The 26,457-nt window shown below is 48.8% G+C and overlaps 1 protein-coding gene across 1 annotated transcript in view; it reads right to left on the bottom strand.

Annotated features, from left to right (window-relative positions):
- Positions 1-26,457, bottom strand: part of HYDIN (HYDIN axonemal central pair apparatus protein) — a 2,443,906-nt gene that overhangs the window by 952,624 nt on the left and 1,464,825 nt on the right. The window contains exon 64 of the mRNA XM_030205004.1: positions 3,811-4,008. Coding sequence (XP_030060864.1) covers positions 3,811-4,008 — 198 coding nt within the window. The remainder of the gene's footprint in view (positions 1-3,810; positions 4,009-26,457) is intronic.

Below are 26,457 nucleotides of genomic sequence, written 5' to 3'. Positions count from 1 at the left end.
GCGCTGCTACATCCAGTGCACTTTCCCGCACAGCGGACCATCTCTGAGTGCCCTTCACCGGCGCTAAGCAGCTGTTCCGCATCGCTCCTTGTACTGCTCGGCCGTCTGTGTCGACTTGTGGTAGGCTGGCCGCCGCTACAGGACTTTCAGACTAACAGCTGATCACTTCCTGCTATGCTTTTGATACTGGGCTATCTTTTTCTACCTTTTGAATCTCAACTTTTGTTTAATGGATTTTTAGACTGTATTTCTGAGTTTAGCAGATCCCCAATATAGTGTGCAACTGTACTGCAACAGCATTAGAAGCCACTCAACTCCAAGTAACTGATTAGAATCCCAGTATTTCAAAAATCATTACGGCAGCTGTTTTCTCAAGTTGCGCCTTGGCTGCTGTCTTTGAAGGCAAATTACTAACTCCTCTTCTTGCCCCTGCCTACCTCATACCTTTATCTTTTTGTTCATTACCTACAGCCCTCTCTTCTCACCCTCATTATGTATATACCCAGCTTTTATCTAGTATCTTGCTTTCTTTCTCTCATCCAATTAATATCTTTAGCCTCATCCGCAGGTTCCTATCCTATCCTCATTATAAGTAATTGCAATAAGTTGCCTCGCCATCCCTGTTCCCGATTCCACAGCTACAATGATTTCTACACATCGCATATTTCTACTCCTCGTCAGCATCTGGAGCGTCAGCTCAGAACAATCCAACTATCTCATAACCTTGGTGTTTCTTATCAAAATATCCTGGTGGGCTATGCTAACACCAGATCAGTTGTTAATAAAACTGCACTTATCACAGACTGGGTCACATCAGATAACCTTGACCTTCTCTTCCTTACAGAGACTTGGATTCATGATCAAACAGATCCAATCTTGCTAGATATATGTCCCCCGGGTTATAAAATTTCCCACTGGGCACAGAAAGGAAAATGAGGTGGAGGAATCGCTCTCATCTATACCATACCAATTTTATTGTGGAAGTAATTGCTGACTCCAATACACTAAATCTGGAAATTGCTTCTTTCAGAATCCTCAATAAAACTTTATATGGTCACCTTAACTGCATTCTGCTATACAGGCCACCTGGCAATTGGAATGAAGTTCAGCAAACCTTTACGGATTTCATTTCTAATACATGCATGTCCAACCCTAATGTTCTCATTTTAGGGGACATAAATCTGCACCTAGAAAACTACTCGTCAAACAGCACTCGTGATTGTTTAGACTTCCTCCATTCCTGGGACTTAACATGTTGGAATCAGCAAGCTACCCACACAAAAGGACACACGCTAGACCTGCTCTCGCATAAGTCAGATGATGCCCTTAACTTGCAATTAAATTACATTAGTTAGACAGAGGTCCCTTGGTCTGATCACTTTAAGTTGAACTGCTCCCTTTCATGGCAGGTAAAAGGCACAGTGCAGACCCGAGCTCAACAGAAATACCAAACAAGGGGTAAGATAGACCCAAATGAATTTTGGACATTAATCTATGATAAGGATTGGTCTGTGCACGTAGATTCAATAGACTTCTTCTCGCAATGGGACAAAAGATGCAGAGGTGTGTTAGACGCAGTAGCTCCAATTCAAACACGCACATCCAGGCAGCAAATAGTTCCGCCGTGGTTCACTGAGGACCTAAAAGAACTCAAAGTCATTACTAGGAGGCGTGAAAGAGCCTGGAGAAAACAGAAGGATGATCTTAACCTCATTGCTTGAAAAAAATCTCAACAAGCTTACAAATATGCAATTAGAAAATCTAAAACATTATACTATAAAACCAAAGTAGGGCCAGATTACAAAGACTTAAAAAACTATACTTCTATGTCAACAAATTGTTAGATACTACAGCGCTCACCTCAACTACACTTGCCATCCCATCTGCTGATCAGCTTGCCGTATTCTTTAAAGGTAAAATACTTAAGTTGCAGCGTTCGCTACCTCAGTGCAGCTCCGGATTAGATCAATTCTTAAATGACCTAGCTCCAGATTTAGAAGGGTACCCAGCAGACAGAACATTTTTGCACTTTTCCGCACTTACCGTCAATTCTGTTATGCAAGAGATCCACAGATTTTCCAGTAAGTTTTGCTACTTGTACATATGCACAAACTACTTACTTAAAAGCGCCCCTAGTTGCTTCGTTACTGATCTAACGCAGCATTTAAACTTCATGCTAGGAAATTGATTCTTCCCTGGGACCCATGGAAACATATTACTCACCCCATTTCCAAAAGATGTCAAAAAAGATAGTACTGATCTAACTAACTATCGCCCAATAGCATCAATCCCACTATTTGTAAAGTTAATGGAAAGCATGGTGAATAAACAACTCAGTGAGTATCTGGATAGGTTCTCCATATTACATGAATCGCAGTTGGGATTTTGTACACTTCACAGCACTGAAACGTTTGTTTTCCATTCCTTTCTTAATAATTCCTAACATTCTATTTGTTTTCTTAGACGCCGCTGCACACTGAGCAGAGGGTTTCAACATATCATCATCGATGGACAGCTAGATCATTTTCCTCGGTGGTGACTCCTAATGTGGAACCTTGTATCACGTAGCTATAGTTTGGGTTCTTCAGAGTGAGCAGGGATCGGCTGGGAGGAGCGCGTCTGTGTGGACCGCGCACGCCGGAGAAAGAAGGTTAACTCCTAACAAGTATTCACTTGTTCAGAACCCTTATTTTATCATCCTCACCTTAATATTCCCTTATCTCTTGTTTGTCCGTCCTAATTAGATTGTAAGCTCTGTCGAGCAGGGACTGTCTCTTCATGTTCAAGTGTACAGCGCTGCGTACATCTAGTAGCGCTATAGAAATGATAAGTAGTAGTAGTAGTTCTTTCCCACATGCATCACTTTGCACTTGTGAAGTCCACTGCAGTGCCCCCCAGGGCGGCCCACTGCTCTGGTAGGATGTCTGTGTGACCAATCTACTAAGAATGCTACCCCCTCAATGGCTTCCATTTGTATGTTTTTCCCTTGGACTTTTTTTTTTTTTTTCCGAAAATGGTCCTAAAAGATAGAAGAACTGAACACAAAAACGTATAGCAAATGGCCATTTTCAAAACAAAAAGTTGGGACATTTTTCTGGTTTGAAAATGGCCATGTTCACTACTAAATTTTTGGACGTTTTTCACAAAATGTCCACAATTGGATTTAGACATCATATTAAAAATGCCCTTCCACAGTATACAGTTGCAAGGGGGGGGGGTGTATATGTGGGTGAAGAATGGGTAGACCTCCCAGTTACACACATAACTTAAAAAATACTGTATGTTACCTGTGGTTTTGCCTTATTAGAGCTCCTGCAGTCACATCAGGTTTATAGCTGATGTAACTGAGTGCACCTAAATGTAAGGCTCATCAATGCTTGGTTACCCTAGCATTCTATAATGGAATCTATGCTCCCAGATGCTTTTTTTTTTGTTACATTTGTACCCTGTGCTTTCCCACTCATGGCAGGCTCAATGAGGCTTACATGGGGCAATGGAGGGTTAAGTGACTTACCCAGAGTCACAAGGAGCTGGCTGTGCCAGGAATCGAACTCAGTTCCTCAGGACCAAAGTCCACCACCCTAACCACTAAGCCACTCCTCCACACAGAATCTCACCACACAGAATTGGGGCACCTAAAAGAAGGTGTCCACCTTTAGTAATGCCACCATGCACCGTTGCATCTCTGTCCTGACTTGTAGCATCCCTTGTTAAACTAGTACTATGAAACACGCATAGCTCTGTCAATGTACATCAGTTCTAAACAGGACATTTTTGTGAATGTGTTTCCTGATATGTAAATCACTTCACCTGTGATGTGGCAAGATCTGATTGGAGCTGCTGCTGCCGTGATCCCTGAACAGCATGTATCTTTCCACCTCCAGTACTGGTTTTGTTCCCCTTAGAGATGTTGGACTGGGGTGCGGTTTTATTCTCAGTGACCTGGGTGCCTTCTGCAGTGTGCTTAGCTACTGCCTCCATGCTTAGGCCCCCTGTCCCTTGGAGCAGCTGCTCAACAATGCCTTCAATGGCAAAACCTGTTGAAATGATACAAAATGTAAATTAACAAGAATTTTCAAACATCAGAAATGTACTCAGACTTGTTTATTATATCAGACAGAAAACGCAACAAAAGTACATTTGCTTTAAGTTTTAAGAGCAACATCCTTAAGAAGCCAAATATATACCTTTCTTGTTATTCTTCACTGCACACAATTTCTTCTTGTCATGCACCCCTGTGGGAAACCACCATGGAGTAGCCTCTCTAGTGGTTCTTCTGAATGATATAGAAACATGATGGCAGATAAAGGCCAAATGGCCTATCCAGTATGCCCATCCTCTGAAACCCTTTCCTTTTCCTAAGGGATCCCACGTGCTTATCCCACGCTTTCTTAAATTCTGACATAGTCCTCAACTCCACGACCTCTGCTGGGAGGCATTCAATGCTTCCAGCACCCTTTCCATTAAATAATACTTTCTTAGATTCCTCCTAAGCCTATTCCCTCTTAACTTCATTGTATGCCCCCTCGTTCCAGAGTTTTCCTTCAGTTGAAAAAGGCTCACTTCCTGTACATTAATGCCCTTGAGATATTTAAATGTCTATATCATATCTCCTCTCTCCTTGTCCCTATATTTTTTGTCCAAGAGCGCTTACCAATTTTGACAAGCTAGCCTCTGTAGGGGAAGGGTGCTGAGGCATGGCCTAGTGGTTAGAGCACCGGTCCTGCAATCTAGAGGTGGCCAGCTCAAATCCCACAGCTGCTCCTTGTGATCTTGGGCAAGTCACTTAACCCTCCACTGCCTCAGGTACAAACTTAGATTGTGAGCCCTCCTGGGACAGAGAAATATCCAGTGTACCTGAATGTAACTCTCTTTGAGCTACTACTGAAAAAGGTGTGAGCAAAATCTAAATAATAATAATAATATCATGTCATCATTAAAACACATGCCCATGAAGTTTCCTCTCTTTCAGTATCTCAAAGTCCAAGATGCAATGGGTTCAAAGACAGGTTAATCAGTGCTTGCCAAGCTCAGCTAAATGCACTAAAACAAAATCAAGCTGTCATCTCTTCCTTAGGTATAAGTATTGTGACTCTACAATATCCTCACATAGGTGCATCAATTAATCAAACCAATCTCATCAGTGTGGCTGCTAAACCAAGGGGTTCATTAATGCATCTAAAGTTCCTTTAAAATAGCAGTTCATATTAGTCCTTAATCATTTTCTGGCAGCAAATACATGTACAGTTCAGCACAGCACAGTGTTCATTTTTCTAGTTAATGCCCTCTGCAGAGTCATGACTCTCCCAGATTTCTTCCATATACCCTCCTATAAAAATGATAAATTTTCAAAACTGGGTAATCAGCAATTTTTGCATGTAAATTGCCTGTCTGAAAACTGCCTTCCCATAAGCACAGTGCCCTATAATATGCAGATATGGGTAGTAACAAAGTACTTATACTTTTGTTACAATACTTAAGTACAATTGGCGTACTTTTACTTGTAACAAGTTACCTTCTTTTTTTTTGTAATACTTTCTACTTGTAACGAGTTAGTTTCAAGCTGTACTTTTATACTTAGCAACAAAGTACAAATTTGGAAAGTAGTTTTTTTTTCCATTTCTCTGTTTCTCCCCTTCCACAGGATTTCCAAGTGATGTCAGGCGCAGCTTGCAGCTGATTGGGACTGAACGTCCAGGCTTGCACTAAAAAAACTACCATGGGAGACATGTGGGACCCAGCTCTCTGCAGTGCCACTATTGCTTACTGCATTAGGCCTGCCTCCTCTGATGTACACTTCCAGAACTCATGCAGGAAGCACTAGCAGTGTTGCAGAGAGCTGGGTCCTACCTGTCTTCCATTGTAGTTATTAGAGTGGGCGAAGAGGAGGTGCACAGGAGGGAGGGAGTGAGACTATGCTGCAGGGCTGCAGTGGATGGGAAGGGAGAGAGAGAGAAATTAAGCAAGACTGGATGGGTTGGGAGGGAGCACGGGTGTAGTTTGGGGGGGGGGGCGAGGGGGCACTGCCCTCCCCAAATGAGCTGCCTCTACCTGGGACAGGTAGGGACATAAGTAAACACCTACCACTAGCTTCTCCTCCCGGCCACTGGTATGGCAGTCTGGAGGAACCACAAGCTTCTGTGCTCTTCCCAGAAGCGTAGCTAGGTGGGGCGCAAGGGGAGTGGTCGCTCCCCTAAACAGCTGATTTGAAAAAATGGCGCCTATGCACCTTGTGGCAATATTTTTTTCGGCTTCCTCCCTCCCTGAAACCGCGCTTTGCAAGGATGAAAGTCTCCTCCTCTCTCTGCTGCCGGCCTTAGTCCCACCCCCTCCAGCACGAAGAGTGTGCGTCACATCAGACAGAGGACCAGCATGCAGTGGCAGGGCTTAACCTATGACGCGGCTCCGCCTCCAGCCGCCCCATCCCGCCTCCCCAACGGCAAAAATGACCTCCATCTACTGCCTCCCTCCAGCTCCCTGCGGTCCGACGATGCTTGCTAACCTACCTCTATCGCTGCTGGAGAGGCACCGGAGCGATTGAAAGGAGCTGCCTTGGTGCCTCGATCTTCCTTGTGACATGTCCTGCCCACGCGGAACAGGAAATTGCATAAGAGAAGACAGAACACATCACACAGAAGATCGAGGCACCCAGGCAGCATCAGCTTAGCAAGCACCATCGGACCAAGGGGAGTAGGAGGGTCGGAGGGAGAGACTCTGGAACCATGGGGGGGGGGGGGGGGAGATAAAGGGAGAAAATGCAGGCGAAAGGGAGGAAGAACTAAGTGCTTCTCTGCTGGAAGGGGAGAGGGACAGACAGACAGGAAGAGGTGCTGGAGGGAGAGGGAGAGGCAGAGGGATACATAAATGCTGGATCAACTTGGAGGGTGGGGGCAAGGGAAAGACTGGTTGGCTGGCTGACTGACTAGGTAAAGAAAGGGGGAAAAAGACCCTGGAGACTTAGGAGGGAGACATACTGAACTGTGGGGGAGGGGAGTGGGATGAAAGAGGGAGATATCTATCTGGCCCCAGGGTGGGGGAAGAAGGGAAGAGAGAGAGGAGAATGACAGGGAAACAAGAGATGTGAGATATGGAGGGAAAGGGATAAGGACACAAAGGGGCACTACTGGATGGGGAGGGGGCTTAGTGACATAGAGGGGCAATACTGATCACAGCAGGGGATAGGGAAAAAAGAGAGGGAAATGCAGGTCAAGGCAAGACAAAGACACAGATGGGAAACTGCTGAATTTAAGGGCTGGATCGGAACATTTTGAGGGCAGATGCTGAAACTGGAGGAAGGATAGAGACAGGGCTGTAGGTGGTAGAAAGGACGTATAAGGACACAGGAGGATGGTGGACATGGTGAGAGAAAAATATCAAATGGAAAGAAGACACTGAATAAAACAGAAGACACTGGGACCAGAGCGAATAGAATAACTAAATGCTCAGACAACAAAGGTAGAAAAGTATTTTATTCAGAATTTATTACCGTATTTTTCGGACTATAAGACGCACCAGACCATAAGACGCACCTAGGTTTTAGAGGAGGGAAATAGGAAAAAATTTTTTTTTCCTTTTTCCCTCCTCTAAAACCTAGGTGCTCTGGTGCGTCTTGTCCGAGTTCGGGATCGCCCTCCCCTACTCACGTCACGCGATGTTCTCTGGTGGTCTAGTGACGTCGGGGCAGGAAAGAGCCCCCTCTTTCCTGCCCAGCGCGCTGCTCTCCGTCCTCCTGTATGCTGCCTGACGGTCTCGGCGAGATTCAAAATGGCCGCCGAGACTTCGATTCTCGGCGGCCATTTTGAATCTTGCCGAGACTGTCAGGCAGCATACAGGAGGACGGAGAGCAGCGCGCTGGGCAGGAAAGAGGGGGCTCTTTCCTGCCCCGACGTCACTAGACCACCAGGGAACATCGCGTGACGTGAGTGGGGGAGGGCGATCCCGAACTCAGGGGGGAGGGCGATCCCGAACTCGGGGGGAGGGCGATCCCGAAATCGGACCTCGCTACCTTCGGACTATAAGACGCACCCCCCATTTTCCTCCCAAATTTGGGGGGAAAAAAGTGGGTCTTATAGTCCGAAAAATACGGTAATTGGAATATGTCAGCTTTTGGAAATGTGTATCTGTGATATTTTGCATTTAAGTTTCAATTCCAGTTCCTTGTGTCATATCTGTTGTGTTGTGGGTTTTTTTCATGTGTGATCAAGGTGCAGTATTCTGCTAGCATGTAGTATTTGCAGTCCTTTTTGTTTTTTTACTAGGTAGTGTATTGGTGTATTAGTGCCCGGTATAATATTTACAGTGCTGCCATTTCACTCATAAGGTTATAGCTCATCCTGTCCTTGGAGTTTGGCAAGGTTCTCAGTGTGTTTTTGCACAAGTTTGTGTATAGTGTTTTAGAGTGGAGAGATTGTGAGTTAGCCTTACTGAGGTGGCACCAAAACATTACAAAGGGTTTTAGAGCCTAAATCATGAGACACTACCTCTTGAGGGATCTTTAAATAGTTTAATTGTTCCATAGGCGTGTTGGCTGAGGGCAAGTAGGATGTGTAAAAGAGAGGTAGACAGACTGACTGCAGGCCTTTATGGATGTGTAGGCATCATTTACAAAATCAGAATTTGAATACATTTGTATGATTTGTTGTTATCTCCACCACTCTATTTTTTTGGGGGGGATATTTATTTTATTACATTTGTACCCCGTGCTTTCCCACTCATGGCAGGCTCAATGTGGCAGGCAATGGAGGGTTAAGTGACTTGCCCAGAGTAACAAGGAGCTGCCTGTGCCGGGAATTGAACTCAGTTCCCCAGGACCAAAGTCCACCACCCTAACCACTAGGCCACTCCTCCACTCTGGAGTTTGTAATACATAATAGAAGGTGCAGAGTTTTGCTGAGATTATATTTGATCCTGTTGAGAATCCAGATTACACTCCGGAGTCCCACACAAAATAATTTGTTGAATGATGCTATCAGTTATAATGTTGGTTTTACCTGATAGCTGAAACTAGCTGGAAGGGGATGATTTCTTTATGCATAGAAGGCCCTGTTGTCTTACATTGCTAATTTAAAACTGAGTAGGTTGAACTCCGAGTTCTATCCTTTCACCATCCTTACACCATCTGTGTAGGAATGTGTAACGGTGCAGCTTGTTCCAGTTTCCCAATAGTAGGTATATTGGTGCTCCAGAGCCCAGTGTACTATATATAGCACTGTCGTCTGATAGGTGGGTTAGGGCTGTTATGGTGTGGTAAGTTTTGTGTTCTAAGGCAGTCCTGGAGTACCCCCTTGTCAATCAGGTTTTCAGGATATCCACAATAAATATGCATGACATTGATTTGCATATACTGCCTCCGTTACATGCAAATGTTTTTCATGCAGATTCATTGTGGATAGCCTGAAAACCTGAATGGCAAGGGGGTACTCCAGGACCACTTATGGAAACACTTCTCTAGGTCCCACTGTAATATTTATAGCACTGCCTTTTCATAGGTGGGTTAGGGCTGTTATGGTGTGGTAAGTTTTCAGTATAGGTTTTGGGTGTCTTTTTGCAGGGGTTTGTGTTATTTCACAAAGAGGGGCATAATCGAACGAAAACGTCTATCTCCATGGGCGTTTATCTCCGAGAACGGGTCCGTGAAGGGGCGGCCCGAACCGTATTTTCGCAAAAAATAGACGTCCATGTTTTATTCGACAATTTGTGAGCTGGGCATTTTTGTTTTTCAGCGATAATGGAAAATGAAAGCGCCCAGCTCAAAAACGAATAAATCCAAGGCATTTGTTCTTGGGAGGGGCCAGGATTCGTAGTGCACTGGTCCCCCTCACATGCCAGGACACCAACCGGGCACCCTAGGGGGCACTTTTACAAAAACAAAAAAAAAGGTAAAAGAGCTCCCAGGTGCATAGCACCCTTCCCTTGTGTGTTGAGCCCCCCAAATCCCCCTCAAAACCCACTGCCCACAAGTCTACACCATTACTATAGCCCTAAGGGGTGAAGGGGGGCACCTACATGTGGGTACAGTGGGTTTGGGGGGTTGGACGACTAATAAGCATTAAGCAGCACAATTGTAACAGGTAGGGGGGGATGGGCCTGGGTCCACCTGCCTGAAGTCCACTGCACCCCCTAACAACTGCTCCAGTGACCTGCATACTGCTGCCAGGGAGGTGGGTATGACATTTGATGGTGAAAATAAAAAGTTGTGAAACATCATTTTTTTGTGGTGGGAGGGGGTTAGTGACCACTGGGGGAGTCAGGGGAGGTCATCCCCGATTCCCTCTGGGGGTAATTTGGTCATTTAGGGCACTTTTTGGGGCCTTATTCGTGAAAAAATAGGGTCCAGGAAAAGTGCCCTAAATTCTAGCTACAAACGCATACTTTTTTTCCATTATCGGCGAAAGGCGCCCATCTCTGTTCGGGTGATAACCATGCCCCAGTCCCGCCTTCACCACGCCTCCGACACCCCCCCGTCAACTTTGTACGCTTCCGCTTTCGATTATACAGTGAATGATACATACCTGTAGCAGGTGTTCTCCGAGGACAGCAGGCTGATTGTTCTCACGACTGGGTGACGTCCGCGTCAGCCCCCACCAACCGGAAGAAGCTTTGCGGGCGGTCCACACGCAGGGCACGCCCACCGCGCATGCGCGGCCGTCTTCCCGCCCGTGCGTGACCGTTCCCGCCAGTTGAATGACAAGCAAAAACTATGAAACGCAACTCCAAAAGGGAGGAGGGAGGGTAGGTGAGAACAATCAGCCTGCTGTCCTCGGAGAACACCTGCTACAGGTATGTATCATTCACTTTCTCCGAGGACAAGCAGGCTGCTTGTTCTCACGACTGGGGTATCCCTAGCTCTCAGGCTCACTCAAAACAAGAACCCAGGTCAATTGAACCTCGCAACATCGAGGATAAAACAGAAAATTGACCTACGAAGAACAACTAACTGAGAGTGCAGCCTGACCAGAATAAATGCGGGTCCTGGAGGGTGGAGTTGGATTTACACCCCAAACAGATTCTGCAGCACCGACTGCCCGAACCGACTGTCGCGTCGGGTATCCTGTTGGAGGCAGTAATGTGATGTGAATGTGTGGACAGATGACCACGTCGCAGCCTTGCAAATCTCTTCAATAGTGGCTGACTTCAAGTGGGCCACTGACGCTGCCATGGCTCTAACACTATGAGCCGTGACATGACCCTCGAGAGTCAGCCCAGCCTGGGCGTAAGTGAAGGAAATGCAATCTGCTAGCCAATTGGAGATGGTGCGTTTCCCGACAGCGACCCCTAGCCTGTTAGGGTCGAAAGAAACAAACAATTGGGCGGACTGTCTGTGGGGCTGTGTCCGCTCCAAGTAGAAGGCCAATGCTCTCTTGCAGTCCAATGTGTGCAGCTGACGTTCAGCAGGGCGGGTATGCGGCCTGGGGAAGAATGTTGGCAAGACAATTGACTGGTTAAGATGGAACTCCGACACCACCTTCGGCAGGAACTTTGGGTGGGTGCGGAGCACTACTCTGTTGTGATGAAATTTGGTATATGGAGCATGAGCTACCAGTGAGCTTGAAGCTCACTGACCCTACGAGCTGAAGTAACTGCCACCAAGAAAATGACCTTCCAGGTCAAGTACTTCAGATGGCCGGTATTCAGTGGCTCAAAAGGAGGTTTCATCAGCTGGGTGAGGACGACGTTGAGATCCCATGACACTGCAGGAGGCTTGATAGGGGGCTTTGACAGAAGCAAGCCTCTCATGAATCGAACGACTAAAGGCTCTCCAGAGATGGCTTTACCTTCCACATGATAATGGTAAGCACTAATCGCACTAAGGTGATTCCTTACTGAGTTGGTCTTGAGGCCAGACTCTGATAAGTGCAGAAGGTATTCAAGCAGGTTCTGTGCAGGGTAAGAACGAGGTTCCAGGGCCTTGCTCTCACACCAAACGACAAACCTCCTCCACTTGAAAAAGTAACTCTTTTTAGTGGAATCCTTCCTAGAGGCAAGCAAGACACGGGAGACACCCTCCGACAGACCCAACGCAGCGAAATCTACGCCCTCAACATCCAGGCCGTGAGAGCCAGAGACTGAAGTTTGGGGTGCAGCAACGCTCCGTCGTTCTGCGAAATGAGAGTCTGAAAACACTCCAATCTCCACGGTTCTTCTGAGGACAACTCCAGAAGAAGAGGGAACCAGATCTGACGGGGCCAAAAGGGCGCGATCAGAATCATGGTGCCGCGGTCTTGCTTGAGCTTCAGTAAGGTCTTCCCCACCAAACGTATGGGAGGATAAGCATACAGGAGGCCGGTCCCCCAATGAAGGAGAAAGGCATCCGACGCTAGCCTGCCGTGTGCCTGAAGTCTGGAACAGAACAGAGGCAGCTTGTGGTTGGTCTGAGAGGCGAAAAGGTCCACCGAGGGGGTGCCCCACTCTCGGAAGATCTTGCGTACCACTCTGGAATGAAGCGACCACTCGTGCGGTTGCATGACTCTGCTCAGTTTGTCGGCCAGACTGTTGTTTACACCTGCCAGGTATGTGGCTTGGAGGAGCATGCCGAACTGGCAAGCCCAACGCCACACCCCGACGGCTTCCTGACACAAGGGGCGAGATCCGGTGCCCCCCTGCTTGTTGGTGTAATACATTGCAACCTGATTGTCTGTCTGAATTTGGATAATTTGGCAGGACAGCCGATCTCTGAAAGCCTTCAGTGCGTTCCAGATCGCTCGGAGCTCCAGGAGGTTGATCTGAAGATCCTTTTCCTGGAGGGACCACAGACCCTGGGTGTGAAGCCCATCGACATGAGCTCCCCACCCCAGGCGAGATGCATCCGTCGTCAGCACTTTCGTGGGCTGTGGAATTTGGAATGGACGTCCCAGGGTCAAATTGGTCCGAATGGTCCACCAGAGCAGTGAAGTGCGGCAACTGGTGGAGAGGCGGATGACATCTTCTAGATTCCCGGTGGCTTGGAACCTCTGGGAAGCTAGGGTCCATTGAGCAGATCTCATGTGAAGACGAGCCATGGGAGTCACATGGACTGTGGAGGCCATATGACCCAGAAGTCTCAACATCTGCCGAGCTGTGATCTGCTGAGACGCTCTGGTCTGCGAAGCCAGGGACAGGAGGTTGTTGGCCCTCGCTTCGGGAAGGAAGGCCTGAGCCGTCTGGGTATTCAGCAGAGCTCCTATGAATTCCAGAGACTGGGTTGGCTGGAGATGGGACTTTGGGTAATTTATCACAAACCCCAGCAGCTCCAGGAGGTGAATAGTGCACTGCATGGACCGGAGGGCTCCTGCCTCCGAGGTGTTCTTGACCAGCCAATCGTCGAGATATGGGAACACATGCACTCCCAGCTTGCGTAGATACGCCGCTACCACCACGAGGCACTTTGTAAACACCCATGGGGCAGAGGCGAGCCCAAAGGGCAGCACACAATACTGAAAGTGCCGTGCGCCCAGGCGGAATCTGAGATACTGTTTGTGAGCTGGCAGTATCGGGATGTGAGTGTATGCGTCCTTTAAATCCAGGGAACATAGCCAATCGTTTTTCTGAATCATTGGCAGAAGGGTGCCCAAGGAAAGCATCCTGAACTTTTCTTTGACCAGGAATTTGTTCAGGCCTCTCAGGTCTAGGATGGGACGCATCCCCCCTGTTTTCTTTTCCACAAGGAAGTACCTGGAATAGAATCCCTGCCCTTCCTGCCCGGGTGGTACGGGCTCGACCGCATTGGCGCTGAGAAGGGCGGAGAGTTCATCTGCAAGTACCTGCTTGTGATGGGAGCTGAAGGATTGAGCTCCCGGAGGACAATTTGGTGGCAGGGAGGCCAAATTCAGGGCGTATCCGCACCGCACTATTTGGAGAACCCACTGGTCGGAGGTTATGAGAGGCCACCTTTGGTGAAAAAATGTTAACCTCCCTCCGCCCGGCAGATCGTCCGGTACGGACACTTTGAGGGCGGCTATGTTCCCATGGATCCAGTCAAAAGCCCGTCCCCGGCTTTTGCTGTGGAGGCGCAGGGGGCTGCTTAGGCGCACGCTGTTGATGAGAACGAGCGTGCTGGGACTGTCCCTGTGCCTGAGGAGGCCTTCGGGCCGGCTGGGTGTACCTACGCTTGTTGTAGGCATAGGGCGCAGCCTGCCTGGCCCGGGAAAAATGTCCACCTGTAGAGGTGGATGCTGAAGGCACCCAGTGGGAGAGCATGTCGAGGGCAGTTTCCTGCTGGTGTAGTTGGTCCACCAACTGCTCGACCTTCTCGCCAAAAATGTTATCCCCCCAGCAAGGGACATCCGCCAGGCGTTGCTGGGTGCGGTTGTCCAGGTCAGAGGCACGCAGCCAGGAGAGTCTGCGCATCACTATACCTTGGGCCGCAGCTCGAGATGCCACATCACAGGTGTCATAGATACCCCTGGACAGGAATTTTCTACACGCCTTCAGCTGTCTGACCACCTCCTGAAAAGGTCTGGACTGCTCCGGAGGGAGCTTATCGACCAGGTCCGCCAGTTGCTTCACATTGTTCCGCATGTGAATGCTCGTGTAGAGCTGGTACGACTGGATGCGGGTCACGAGCATGGAAGATTGGTAGGCCTTCCTCCCAAACGAGTCCAGAGTGCGAGACTCCCGCCCCGGGGGCGCCGAGGCGGTATCCCTCGAACTCCGTGCCCTCTTGAGAGCAGAGTCCACGACCGCCGAGTCATGAGGCAATTGGGGCCGCATTAACTCTGGGTCCGAGTGGATTCTGTACTGGGACTCTGCTTTCTTGGGGATGATGGGATTAGATAATGGTCTCATCCAGTTCCGAAGCAGTGTCTCTTTGAGGACATTGTGCAACGGCACCGTGGAGGACTATCTAGGTGGTGATGGATAATCGAGGACCTCGAGCATCTCAGCCCTCGGCTCATCCACAGAGACCACGGGGAAGGGAATGCATATAGACATATCCCTGACAAAGGAGGCAAAGGAGAGGCTCTCAGGAGGCGAGAGCTTTCTCTCTGGTGAAGGCGTAGGGTCGGAGGGAAGGCCCACAGACTCCTCTGAGGAGAAATATCTGGGGTCCTCCTCCTCCCCCCACGAGGCCTCTTCCTCGGTGTCGGACATAAGCTCATGCAGCTGAGTCCTCAACCGGGCCCGGCTCGACGTCGAGGCACCGAGGCCTCGGTGTCGTCGAGCGGTGGACTCCCGCGCCGGCGGGGACGAAGCTCCCTCCATCGACGTCGACGGGGACTCCACCTGCGTGGCGGTCGAGACCGGCGCCGCAAGCGGCGTCGAAGGCCTCGGTACCGGGCTAGAGCTCGCCGGCGCCACAGTCAACGGCGTGGAGGGCGCAAGCACCCCCGGCGCCGGCACAGTCTGGCGCATCAGCCCTTCCAGGATCCCCGGAAGGATGGCTCGGAGGCACTCGTCCAGGCCCGCTGCCGGGAAAGACGGGGGGGGGCCGGTAGAGGCGTCGGTGCCGGAAGCTGCTCGGGTCCAGGAGACTGCACCGAAGTGCTGGGACCCTGACGCGTCGGTACCTCCACTACCGAGGGGGACCTCTCCTCTCGACGCTGACTCGGCGTCGACTCCTCTCCGGCGCCGAGGGCCGGATGTATCAATGGCGACCGATGACGGTGCTTCTTTGTTTTCTTGCGATGCCCGTCATCGGCGCTAGGCGGCATGGAGGAGGAGGAGGTCGATCCCCCTCGGTCTCGAGGGACCGGGTCAGACAGGGTTCGGTCCCGAGGGCCATGGGCAGAGGGAGTGACCAGGGCCGATTGCCCACGCGGCCTCTCACCCCTACCGTCACCGGAGGACCGGCGGGCCGACGGGACCTGTGCTCCTGGGGTCGATGCCATCGGTGCCGATTTCGCGGACATCGATACCGGTACCGAAGAACCGGCCGTCGATACCGATGCCGTCGAGGTCGACGTCGAGGGGCCGGCGCAAGTTCCAAAAAGACGGTCCCGAAGAACTTGCCTTGCAACTTGAGTCCGTTTCCGGAGACCAAGACACAAAGTACACGACTTGGTATCGTGCTCCGGCCCGAGGCACTGGAGGCACCAAGCGTGAGTGTCGGTCTGCGAGATAGGCCGGCCGCACCGACCACACTTCTTAAATCCACTTGGGACCTTCGAGGACATTGACGGAAAAATCGCGTCGGTGAAATCAAAGTCGTCGATGGTGGCGGTAAAATCACACCTCGATAAACAACTCGACCGCGCGGCCACAAGGCCGCAACACGACGCCCCCGCTAGAAAACGAGGGAAAAAACAGCGCGTTCTCTTTTTTTTTTTTTTTCAGAAAAGAAAATTTTTAGGAACGCGGAACAAAATAAAACGAAAATAAACGAAGGTTCGCGACAACGCGACGGTTTTCCGGGGCTGAGGAAGAGAGAGAGGTGAACACGTCTCTCTCCAGGCGCGGAAAAGAAAAGACTGGTGGGAAAGGTCACGCACGGGTGGGAAGACGGCCGCGCATGCGCGGTGGGCGTGCCCTGCGTGCGGACCGCCCACGAAGCTTCTTCCGGTTGGTGGGGGCTGACGCGGACGTCACCCAGTCGTGAGAACAAGCAGCCTGCTTGTCCTCGGAGAACGCGTTATTCGTTTTTGTGAGATAAACGCCCATCTCCAGATTTAGGTCGGAACTTGGGCGTTTTTCTCGTTCGATTATAAGCAGGAAAGTGTCTAGCCCTATTTGAAAGTAGGCTCTGGGGCAAGGGCCATCTTTGTTGGCCCTTGTCACCCAAAATAAAAATGCTCCAGACTAGTGTTCTTCACATCCTATAGAGTCACCACACAAACAAAAGACCATCTTGATTTAAACAAGGTGTCTAGCAGTGGAAGGACTGGGTGTGCTATTCCTGAGGTGATGATCTCGATTTGAATATTTTTATTTGAAGTTAAGAAGACAGGTTGCCTGCTCTGGCCAGTCCAGGGACCTCTTCTGCATCCTGCCTCCTGATGTAACTTACTGTTTCCTTGTAGGCAGGATGCAACAGAGACAGCCTGTATTAATCATTGCCCGCCACAGCCCTTGAGCAACAACACAAACACTTCTGTCTAGCTGACACCAACCGGCGCCTATATTATAAAAGTCTGCTCCTCCTGAGATCAAAACCTGGCTACGCCTCTGGCTCTTCCCTTTCCTTCCCTGCCCCTCGCTCACTCCCTCCCCCTCCTTGGCAAAGCATAATGAAAACGTGCGATGTCGGCTTCCCTCCTCCTCTCTCATCCGCCTCATAATGTAAGTTCCTGTTTCTGGAGAGACAAGGAGGGACACCGGCAGCAGTGCATGCAGGAGCACGGCCCCACGCGTTTTTATTTTGTTTTGTAGCTGCGTCGGGTGCAGGCAGATGGAGAAAGTGAGTGAGAGGCATGGAAGGGCAGAGTAGAGCATGGAAGCTCATGGTTCCTCCAGACGTCACAGTAGCAGCCAGGAGGAGAAGCTAGTATGCTGCCTATGTCCCTAACCATGCTCGGGGGGGGGGGGGGGGCGCCTGGAGAGAGTGAGCAAAAGGACAGGTGAGGTGGAGAAGAAGAGATCCTGGTGGAGGAGGCTGGAGAGAGTAAACGAGAGGACAGGTGAGGAAGGGAGAAGAGATCCTGGATGGCTGCATCAGGGAAAGGGAGTGAGAGAGGACATTTTAGATGGAAGAGAGAGATACTGGATGGAAAGGAGAAAGCCTGGAAAAACAGTGAATGGAAGAGGATAGAGAGGGGGGAGACAATGAATAGAAGGGGGAGGCAATGGAAGAGGAGAGAGAGAGGGGGAGATGCTGGAGGGAAGGAGAAAGGGGAGATACTGGACAGAAAGAAATGATTAAGATGGGAGATACTGTGAAGGGGGAGATAGAGGAGGAGATGGATAGAGGTAAGGGGGAGGGGAGACACGATGGAAAGAAATGAGAGATGGAAGATGCTGCAAAGTTGAGAGAGAGGGGAGATGCTCGATGGAGGGGTGAATTATCCAAAAAGCCAGAGAATCATAGAATGGAGTAAAATATATAGATAGAAAAGAAAATCAACTCAACACTCCCAATATTAATAAAAAAATTTTTAAGAATTACATTTTTTTGAAGATGGAGAGTTCTTAGAGTGCAAACTCACCCAAACAAGACTACACCAAAGTGTCTTATATCTCTGAGGGTGGACAAGCTTCTCAATCATAGAACTTCTCTGTAATTATTTTTTATGTAAGTCAACCACTTACTTGTGCTGCTATCACCAAAAAGTGAAAGAAACAAAATATTAAGGATCTAAAAATTGTCCAAGAGTGTCCGGGTTAATTAATGAAATAACTCCATTCAACCTCATGCATACACTTCAGAAATATAAAGCCTCTTTTAGGTCTTCAAATTTTATAATAGCAATTGGGCACTTATCATTCCGTAGTAAGTGGGTCCCCGCTTGGGTCTTTAATGAATCACTCCAACAAGATCTTCAAAGTTGTACTCCAGCGGAGCAAAATATCACAGTCGCTAGATCCTTGTCTTTTCCAAATGCTTTTGTATTATATAGGAACAATTCCAACTCTTTAATTGTCCTAACATTGAGGCGCTCCTGCGCTCTCAATGAATCATAAGGAGTGTCAAGTTGATTTTCTTTTCTATCTATATATTTTACTCCATTCTATGATTCTCTGGCTTTTTGGATAATTGATATTTTGACTTTTACCAGAGATTAAATCTTGTTATTTTGCATCGATGGTGGGGTGATGCAGAAATGCTTGATGGAGGGATGAAGGGGAGACACTGGATGGAAAGAATGAGAGAGATGGAAGATGCTGGAAAGGGGAGAGAGAGGGGGAGATGCTGAATGGAAGGGGGAAGGGGAGACACTGGATGGAAGGGGATGAGAGATGGGAGATGTTGGATAGAAGGGGGAGGTGGGAGATGGGAGGGAGAGAGCATGGAGATGCTGGATGAAAGAGGAAGAGAGAGGAAGGAGACACTAGATGGAAGGGAGAGAAAGGGAGAAGACGCTGGATGGAATGGGGGGAAGAGGGGATGGAAGGAAATAGGATGGAATGGGGGAGAGAGGACGGAAGAAGGAGAAGACAGAATTAGTGAAAGTCTGGGGAATATGAGAAAGGGAGCAGGGGTGAGGGAAAGAGATGGAAACTTGTAGGTAGATGCAGTAACAAGAGGGAAATTGAAGACTGGTTAGTAATAATTAAATCTGGACAGAACAGCAGAAACTGGAAGGAAAATATCAATGGATGTAATGAAGAAAGTGAAGAAGACAGGAGAAAGAAAAATGACAAATGGAAAAGGAAACCCTGGTAAGACAGCTGAAACCAGAGACTGGAATCAACATGATTACAAACATTAAATGACCAGACACAGGTAGAAAAAAAATTATTTTAAATTTACAAACTAGCATATTATAAACAGTACAAAGTGGAAAATAAGGTAATAGTTTTCTATTGGACTAACAGGCTCATTTTCGAAAGAGAAAAATATCCAAAAAGTGGCATAAGTCTGCATTTGGACGTTTTTCTCACAAAAATGTCCAAATCAGTATTTTTGAAACCTATTTTTATATGTTTTTCTCTGAAGTCCAACAGAAGTGCGTCCAAACCTCAAGGGGGAGTGCCAGGGGTGTGTTCAGGGCGGAACTTGGGCTTTCCTAAGACTTAGACATTTTTCAGCCATAATGGAACAAAACAAAAATGTCCAGGACTAAAACTTAAATGTTTTGAGCTAGACCTGATTTATTATGAATAAGGCACAAAAAGGTACCCTAAATAACCAGATGACCACTGGAGGGAATCCGGAATGACCTCCCCTTATTCCCCCAGTGATCACTAACCCCCTTCCACCCCCCAAAAATGTGATGACAAACATTACTTACCAACCTCTATGCCAGCCTCAGATCTTATACTCAGGTCCATTAGAACAGCATGCAGGTCCCTGGAGTAGTCTAGTGTTGGGTGCAGTGCAGTGCACTGCAGAGAGGTGGACACAGGCTCCTACCTCCCCTTACCTGTTACACTTGTGGAAGAAACTGTGAACCCTCCAAAACTCACAAAAAACCCACAGCACCCACATATAGGTGCATAGGAGCCAACTTTTCAAAATGATTGGGGGTGCTGAATTTTTTTTTTTAACAGGTGGTGCATTCCCCCGCCCCCTCCCTCCCCCTCCTTCCCCTCCAAGTTCCAAGCCCCCCCTCTCCGCCGAGTGCCAGCCTGACCTCTTCTCCCACAACAGTCCTCGGTCGGTCCATCCTCGCCTTCCTGCATGCCGCCCAGAATTTTAAAACTCATCTTACCTTGGGGTCCCGGCGGCAGCAGTGAAAGGCGAGCAGGCTCGATGCTTCAGCCTTCCCTTCTCTCTCAGCTCTGGTCACACCCTTGTGGAAACAGAAAATGAGAGCAGGACCAGAGCTGAGAGAGAAGGGAAGGCTGAAGAGCCGAGCCTGCTCGCCTTTCAATGCTGCCGCCGGGACCCGAGGTAAGATGAGTTTTAAAATTCTGGGCGGCACACAGGAAGGTGAGGACGGACCGGCGGAGAACTGAGGGAGAATAGGGAGGGCACTGGGCAGGTAGGCTGGCTGCGAAGGAAACATCCGACTTCCGGCGGGTGCAGAGCCGGTCCTAGGGTTTCTGGCGTCCTCCTGCAGCCTATTAGTCAGCGCCCCTACACATCCAGGGGTGGGATCACTATGAGGCGTATTTTCAAAGCACTTAAACTTACAAAGTTCCATAGAAACCTATGGAACTTAGCCTCCCAAAGTGCTTTGAAAATATGCCTCTATGGCTCCGCCCCTACAGTAGTCACACTCGTTTTACCAGCCATGGCATCATTGAAAATATTACACCAGTATAGAAGAAAAATAACTTTTTTTTTGTTTTCATTATAAATAATTTCTGTAAGCTGTTACAGCTCCATTATACTCTAAATGACACAAACCATGAATTATGAGAACAGACAGTCTTGCCAACTCTGAAAAACAATGTGTTAGCAAAATCTCAGAATCTAACAAACAGATCCCTATTCAGACACTTAGCCTTGCAGTCACACATGCAGAACAGAGATAGCCCCTGAAATCCTAAGAAGTTAGACCCTGCATGCAGCACAATACCAGACAAACAGAAAGAAACACATTGCTATACGTTGCAAAATAAGACAACAGATGTAGCAGATGTAAATTCTCAAAGTGGACATATTCCAAACACTAAAATGAAAATAAAATGATTTTTTTCTACCTTTGTTGTCTAGTGACTTTGTTTTTCTGATCATGCTGGCCCAGTAACTGATTCTGCTGCTATCTGTCCTCTTAATTCCGTTTCCTGGGCTTCCTTTCCATTTATTACTTTACTTTCCTCCTTTCTTCTTCATTTCTTGCTCTATATCCATAAGTAAAAGCTGGGTCCTCCGCAGACTTGACTGTCCAGTGGATCCAGCTTCTGCCTATTTTCTCCATCCATGTGCAGTTTTTCTCCTCTCTTCCTTTTCCCTCATCTCATCTCCTTCCTCTCTCTTCCCTCCCCTCCAACCATGTCCAGCATTTCTTCTCTCTCCCCTCTATCCATGTGCATCTCGTTCCTGTCTTCCCTTCCCTCCCCTCCATCCATGTCCAACAATTCTCTCCCTGCCCTCCCTTCCACCCGCCCATGTCCAGCAACCCTCCTCTCTCCACTGCCCTCCCCTCCATCCATGTCCAGCAACTCTCTGCTCCTTTCCATCCACCTATGTTCAGCAACTCTCCTCTCCCATGCCCTCCATCCACCCATGTCCAGCAACTCCGCTGCCCTCCATCCAGTAATTCTCCTCTCTTCCCTGCTGCCCCTTCCTCCATCCATCCATATCAAGCAATTCTTCTTCCTCCCCTGCCCTCCTATCCATGTCCATCAATGCTCCTCTCTCCCCTGCCCCCTCCATCAATCCATATCCAGCAATTCTCCTCTCTCCCCTGCCCTCCTCTCCATGTCCAGCAATTTCTCCACTCTCCCTGGGCCCTGCCCTCCCATGATCCATGCTCCTCTCTCCTCACCTCCATCCATCCATATCAAGCAATTCTCCTTCCTCCCTGCCCCTCCATGTCCAGCAAATTCTCCTCTCTCCCTGGGCCCTGCCCTCCCATGATCCATGTCCATCGATGCTCCTCTCTCCCCACCTCCATCCATCCATATCAAGCCATTTCCCTCCTCTCTCCCAGGGCCCTGCCCTCCCATGATCCATCGATGCTCCTCTCTCTCCCCACCTCCATGCTCCATCCATCCATATCAAGCCATTTCCCTCCTCTCTCCAGGGCCCTGCCCTCCCATGATCCATCGATGCTCCTCTCTCCCCACCTCCATGCTCCATCCATCCATATCAAGCCATTTCCCTCCTCTCTCCCTGGGCCCTGCCCTCCCATGATCCATCGATGCTCCTCTCTCCCCACCTCCATGCTCCATCCATCCATATCAAGCCATTTCCCTCCTCTCTCCCTGGGCCCTGCCCTCCCATGATCCATCGATGCTCCTCTCTCCCCACCTCCATGCTCCATCCATCCATATCAAGCCATTTCCCTCCTCTCTCCAGGGCCCTGCCCTCCCATGATCCATCGATGCTCCTCTCTCCCCACCTCCATGCTCCATCCATCCATATCAAGCCATTTCCCTCCTCTCTCCCTGGGCCCTGCCTTCCCCTCCATCGATCAATGCTAGTTTTCTCTCACCTACCCTACCCTCCCGCTCCCATGTTCACCTGCCCGCCCGCTTCTATTTAAATTTACCTCCGTGAAAGCACTGGCCGCTCGCTAGCAGCCTTCCCTTCACTTTGCTCAACAGTATCCCGCCTTCTTCAACGTCAGTGAAAGCGCTGGCCGCTAGCAGCCTTCCCTTCGCTTCGCTCGGCAGTGTCCCGCCTTCTTCTGACATCATTTCCGCGAGGGCGGGACATTGTCGAGCGAAGGGAAGGCTGCTAGCGGCCAGCGCTTTCATTGACGCTGAAGAAGGCGGGACACTGATGCTGCGACGGAGGTAAATTTAAATAGACGCTCAGCTGCAGTCTGCAACGTCGGAGGGGTAAGCGGCGGCGGTGCCCTTCAGAAGTTGGCGCCCCCCGCCCCTGCCAGTGCCTGAGTGGCTGAAAATATTGGGGGTGCTTGAGCACCCACAGCACCCATGGAGTCGGCGCCTATGTATAGGTGCCTCCTTCACCCATAAGGGCTATGGTAGTGGTGTACAGGTGGGGGTAGTGGGTTTTGGGGGGGCTCAGCACACAAGGTAAGGGAGCAATGGTGAGATGTGTACCTGGGAGCATTTTATGAAGTTCACTGCAGTGCCCCCTAGGGTGCCCTATTGCTGTCCTGGGATGTCAGGGGGACCAGTCTACTAAAAATGCTGGCTCCTCCTACATCCCAATGGCTTTATTTTGTGCGTTTTGTAATTGGACATTTTTTTTAATGGACCAACCCCCCCCCCCCCCCCCCCCCCCCCCCCCCCCGTCCAATCACAAAATGTCCAAAACACAAAACGTACATAGTATTTTCGAAAAAAAAAAAAAAAAGATAGATATTTTTCTTTTTCGAAAATGACCTTCTTCCCTATTCGGATTTTGGACGTTTTTTGGACTTAGACATAATATCGAAAATGCCCCTCTAAGTGAACACATTTTTCAGTTAGCTTTCAAAAGCCTAAACCACCTTCTTCTGGTCTGGACAATATACCATGCTTAGGGGTCCTTTTACTAAGGTACACTAATAGATTTAGCATGCGCTAATGATAAGCGTGTGCTAAAAAGCCTATAGGTATAAAATGGTCATCTTAGGATTTAGCGTGTGCTAAATTCATTAGCACACCTTAGTAAATGGACCCTTAATTTATAATGTAGTATATAGAATATGTCAGGTTTTGAAATTTACACCTGCTTTCTTTATATTTTGCACAGTATGAAGGAACACACTACTATTTTTCTGGTGTACTGTGTGCAAAGTCTGGCTGCTTGGGAGTTCAGTTTAAATTGTGTCTACATATTTCTATTTTTAGTCTGTAGCTACATATTCTATATTTGATGAGGGTTTATCTGCATTCTGCGTGTGTGGAAGACACCAGGAGGCATATTTTCAAAGCACTTAGCCTTCCAAAGTTCCATAGAAACCTATGAAACTTTGGAAGGCTAAGTGCTTTGAAAATATGCCTCCAGGTATTCTGCTAGCATTGAATGCCTATGCAGGATCAATCTGTACTAATCTGGCTTGTTTAGTTTTCCAGTAGGTGTATTGATGTTAGGTAAGTGTAGGCCCTTCCTACGGTGCAGCTTTTTCTTAGGTAGGCCCTTCTTGTGTGACTCCTGGAAATTAGTGACAATTGTAGGGTTTTGTATTACTTTAAAATATGTCTGATAGTGGATTTTGGATCTGAATTTAGATTACGCCTTTCTCAGTCGTAGCTCAAGGCAAGTTACGTTCAGGTACAGTAGATATCTCCTTTTCCTGGAGGGCTTGCAGTCTAAGTATGTACCTGGGGCAATAGAGTGTAGTGACATGTCCAAGAAATCAAGGAGCAGTAGTGGGATTTGAACCCTGGCTTCCCTGGTTAGCAACCTGCTGCTCTAACCATTAGGAATAGCTAATACAAATGATACTTCATCCAAACATGTTTGGTAACCCAGCAATAAGCTAAAGGTTGGCAGATCTGAAGCCTGGTGGCTATTTGGTAATGAACTAGGCAAATCAGTTTATAGTTGCTGGAAACTACAGGATTTCTGTTACAGTGCATCCGAACATTACTGCTCACATGGCCAAAGGAGGACGCTGGACTGGGGAGCTAGAACAGATTGCTAGCCAAGTTTTAAAATACCTGCATATTACCAGAATACTGCAAATACTATTCTGTTTAATATGCTGCTCCCCCCCTCCCCACTGTGTTGTGGTGCTGTCTTTGCTTCCTCCACTGTGGTGTTGTGCTGTATTATTTTGCTGTACATTTTTTAGATTTTTTTTGGCACTCCTGGAGTGGTGTTCAGTGTGCATATTATCAGTAAGAGAAACAATCGGGGGGGGGGGGGGGGGGCAGCTGTTGGCTCTGCACCTGAGAAACCTTAAAGAGGTCCTTCCTTGCTGTGTTCAAAAATGCCCCTACTGTACCTTTACTGTTGATGTAGGAGTCCCCCCAACCCTAAGGATTTTAACTTACCCCCATCCCACCCCACCATCTTAGTCCCACCCATCTGAACCTCCGCAAACAGTTGAATCATTGACTGCCTATGATGGATTGGAGGATGAAAGTGGAGGTTACCATGAGGAGCAAGAAAATGAGGAAACTGTTGTGCAAACTTTTCAGGGAGAAAAAAGGATTTGGAATGGATAGTTTAAGGGAATTCTATAATAGGACACTTTCCAGCTTATTTTCGAAGGAGATCGCCGTCCATCTTCCGACACAAATCAGGAGATGGCCGTCCATCTCCTAAAGCCGGCCAAATCGCTATAATCGAAAGCCGATTTTGGCCAGCTTCAACTGCTTTCCGTCGCAGAGCCGGCTAAACTTCAAGGTAAAATTATGTATCATACCTGATAATTTTCTTTCCATTAATCATAGCTGATCAATCCATAGACTGGTGGGTTGTGTCCATCTACCAGCAGGTGGAGATAGAGAGCAATCCTTTTGCCTCCCTATATGTGGTCATGTGCTGCCGGAAACTCCTCAGTATGTCGATATCCAAGCTCCATCCGCAGGACTCAGCACTTAGAGAATTACACCCACGAAGGGACACTCTGCCCAGCTCACCACCGCCGAAACGGGGGAGGGGAATTAACCCAGCTCATCCCCACACAAGTGGGGGAGGGGAATCCGTCCAGCTCATCCCCGCGGAGCGGGGGAGGGACACCACACCCGCCGATGCGGAGGGCTCTGGCTTATCCTGCAACCGCAACCGCGGGAGGAGCTGACTGACCCTAACACCGCCGAAGCGGGAGGGGTACAAAACTGCCCTACTGCCGCACGAAGCGGGAGGGAGCGCCGGCAGAATTTAAGTCTCAATCCAGCCCCGTAAAACGGAGGGGAGAGGAATGCAGCAGCTCACTGTAACACAAATTCGTCTCAACTCTTGAAGAATTCATTGAAAAACTTGAACACGAAGTCCTCCTGAACAGGAACTGAAGACTAAACTTGAACCTGAAATTCAACCAGAATATAAACAGTACAGATATCTGGGAGGGGCTATGGATTGATCAGCTATGATTAATGGAAAGAAAATTATCAGGTATGATACATAATTTTACCTTCCATATCATCATGCTGATCAATCCATAGACTGGTGGGATGTACCGAAGCAGTACTCACCCAGGGCGGGACATAGAAATCCCTGACCGCAACACTGAAGCTCCAAACCGGGCCTCCGCCCGAGCAGTCACAGTCAAGCGGTAATGCCTGGAGAAGGTATGGGCCGAAGCCCAAGTTGCCGCCTTGCAAATCTCTTCCAAGGAGACGGACCCGGCCTCTGCCATCGAGGCCGCCTGAGCTCTAGTGGAGTGAGCCTTCAGCTGGATAGGCGGCACCTTCCCCGCGGCCACATAA

The sequence above is a fragment of the Microcaecilia unicolor genome, chromosome 5 (genome assembly GCF_901765095.1).
Source record: "Microcaecilia unicolor chromosome 5, aMicUni1.1, whole genome shotgun sequence".
Taxonomy (NCBI): domain Eukaryota; kingdom Metazoa; phylum Chordata; class Amphibia; order Gymnophiona; family Siphonopidae; genus Microcaecilia; species Microcaecilia unicolor.
The sequence above is the reverse complement of the archived record's forward strand: the minus strand, read 5'-3'. Positions and strand labels throughout refer to the sequence as shown.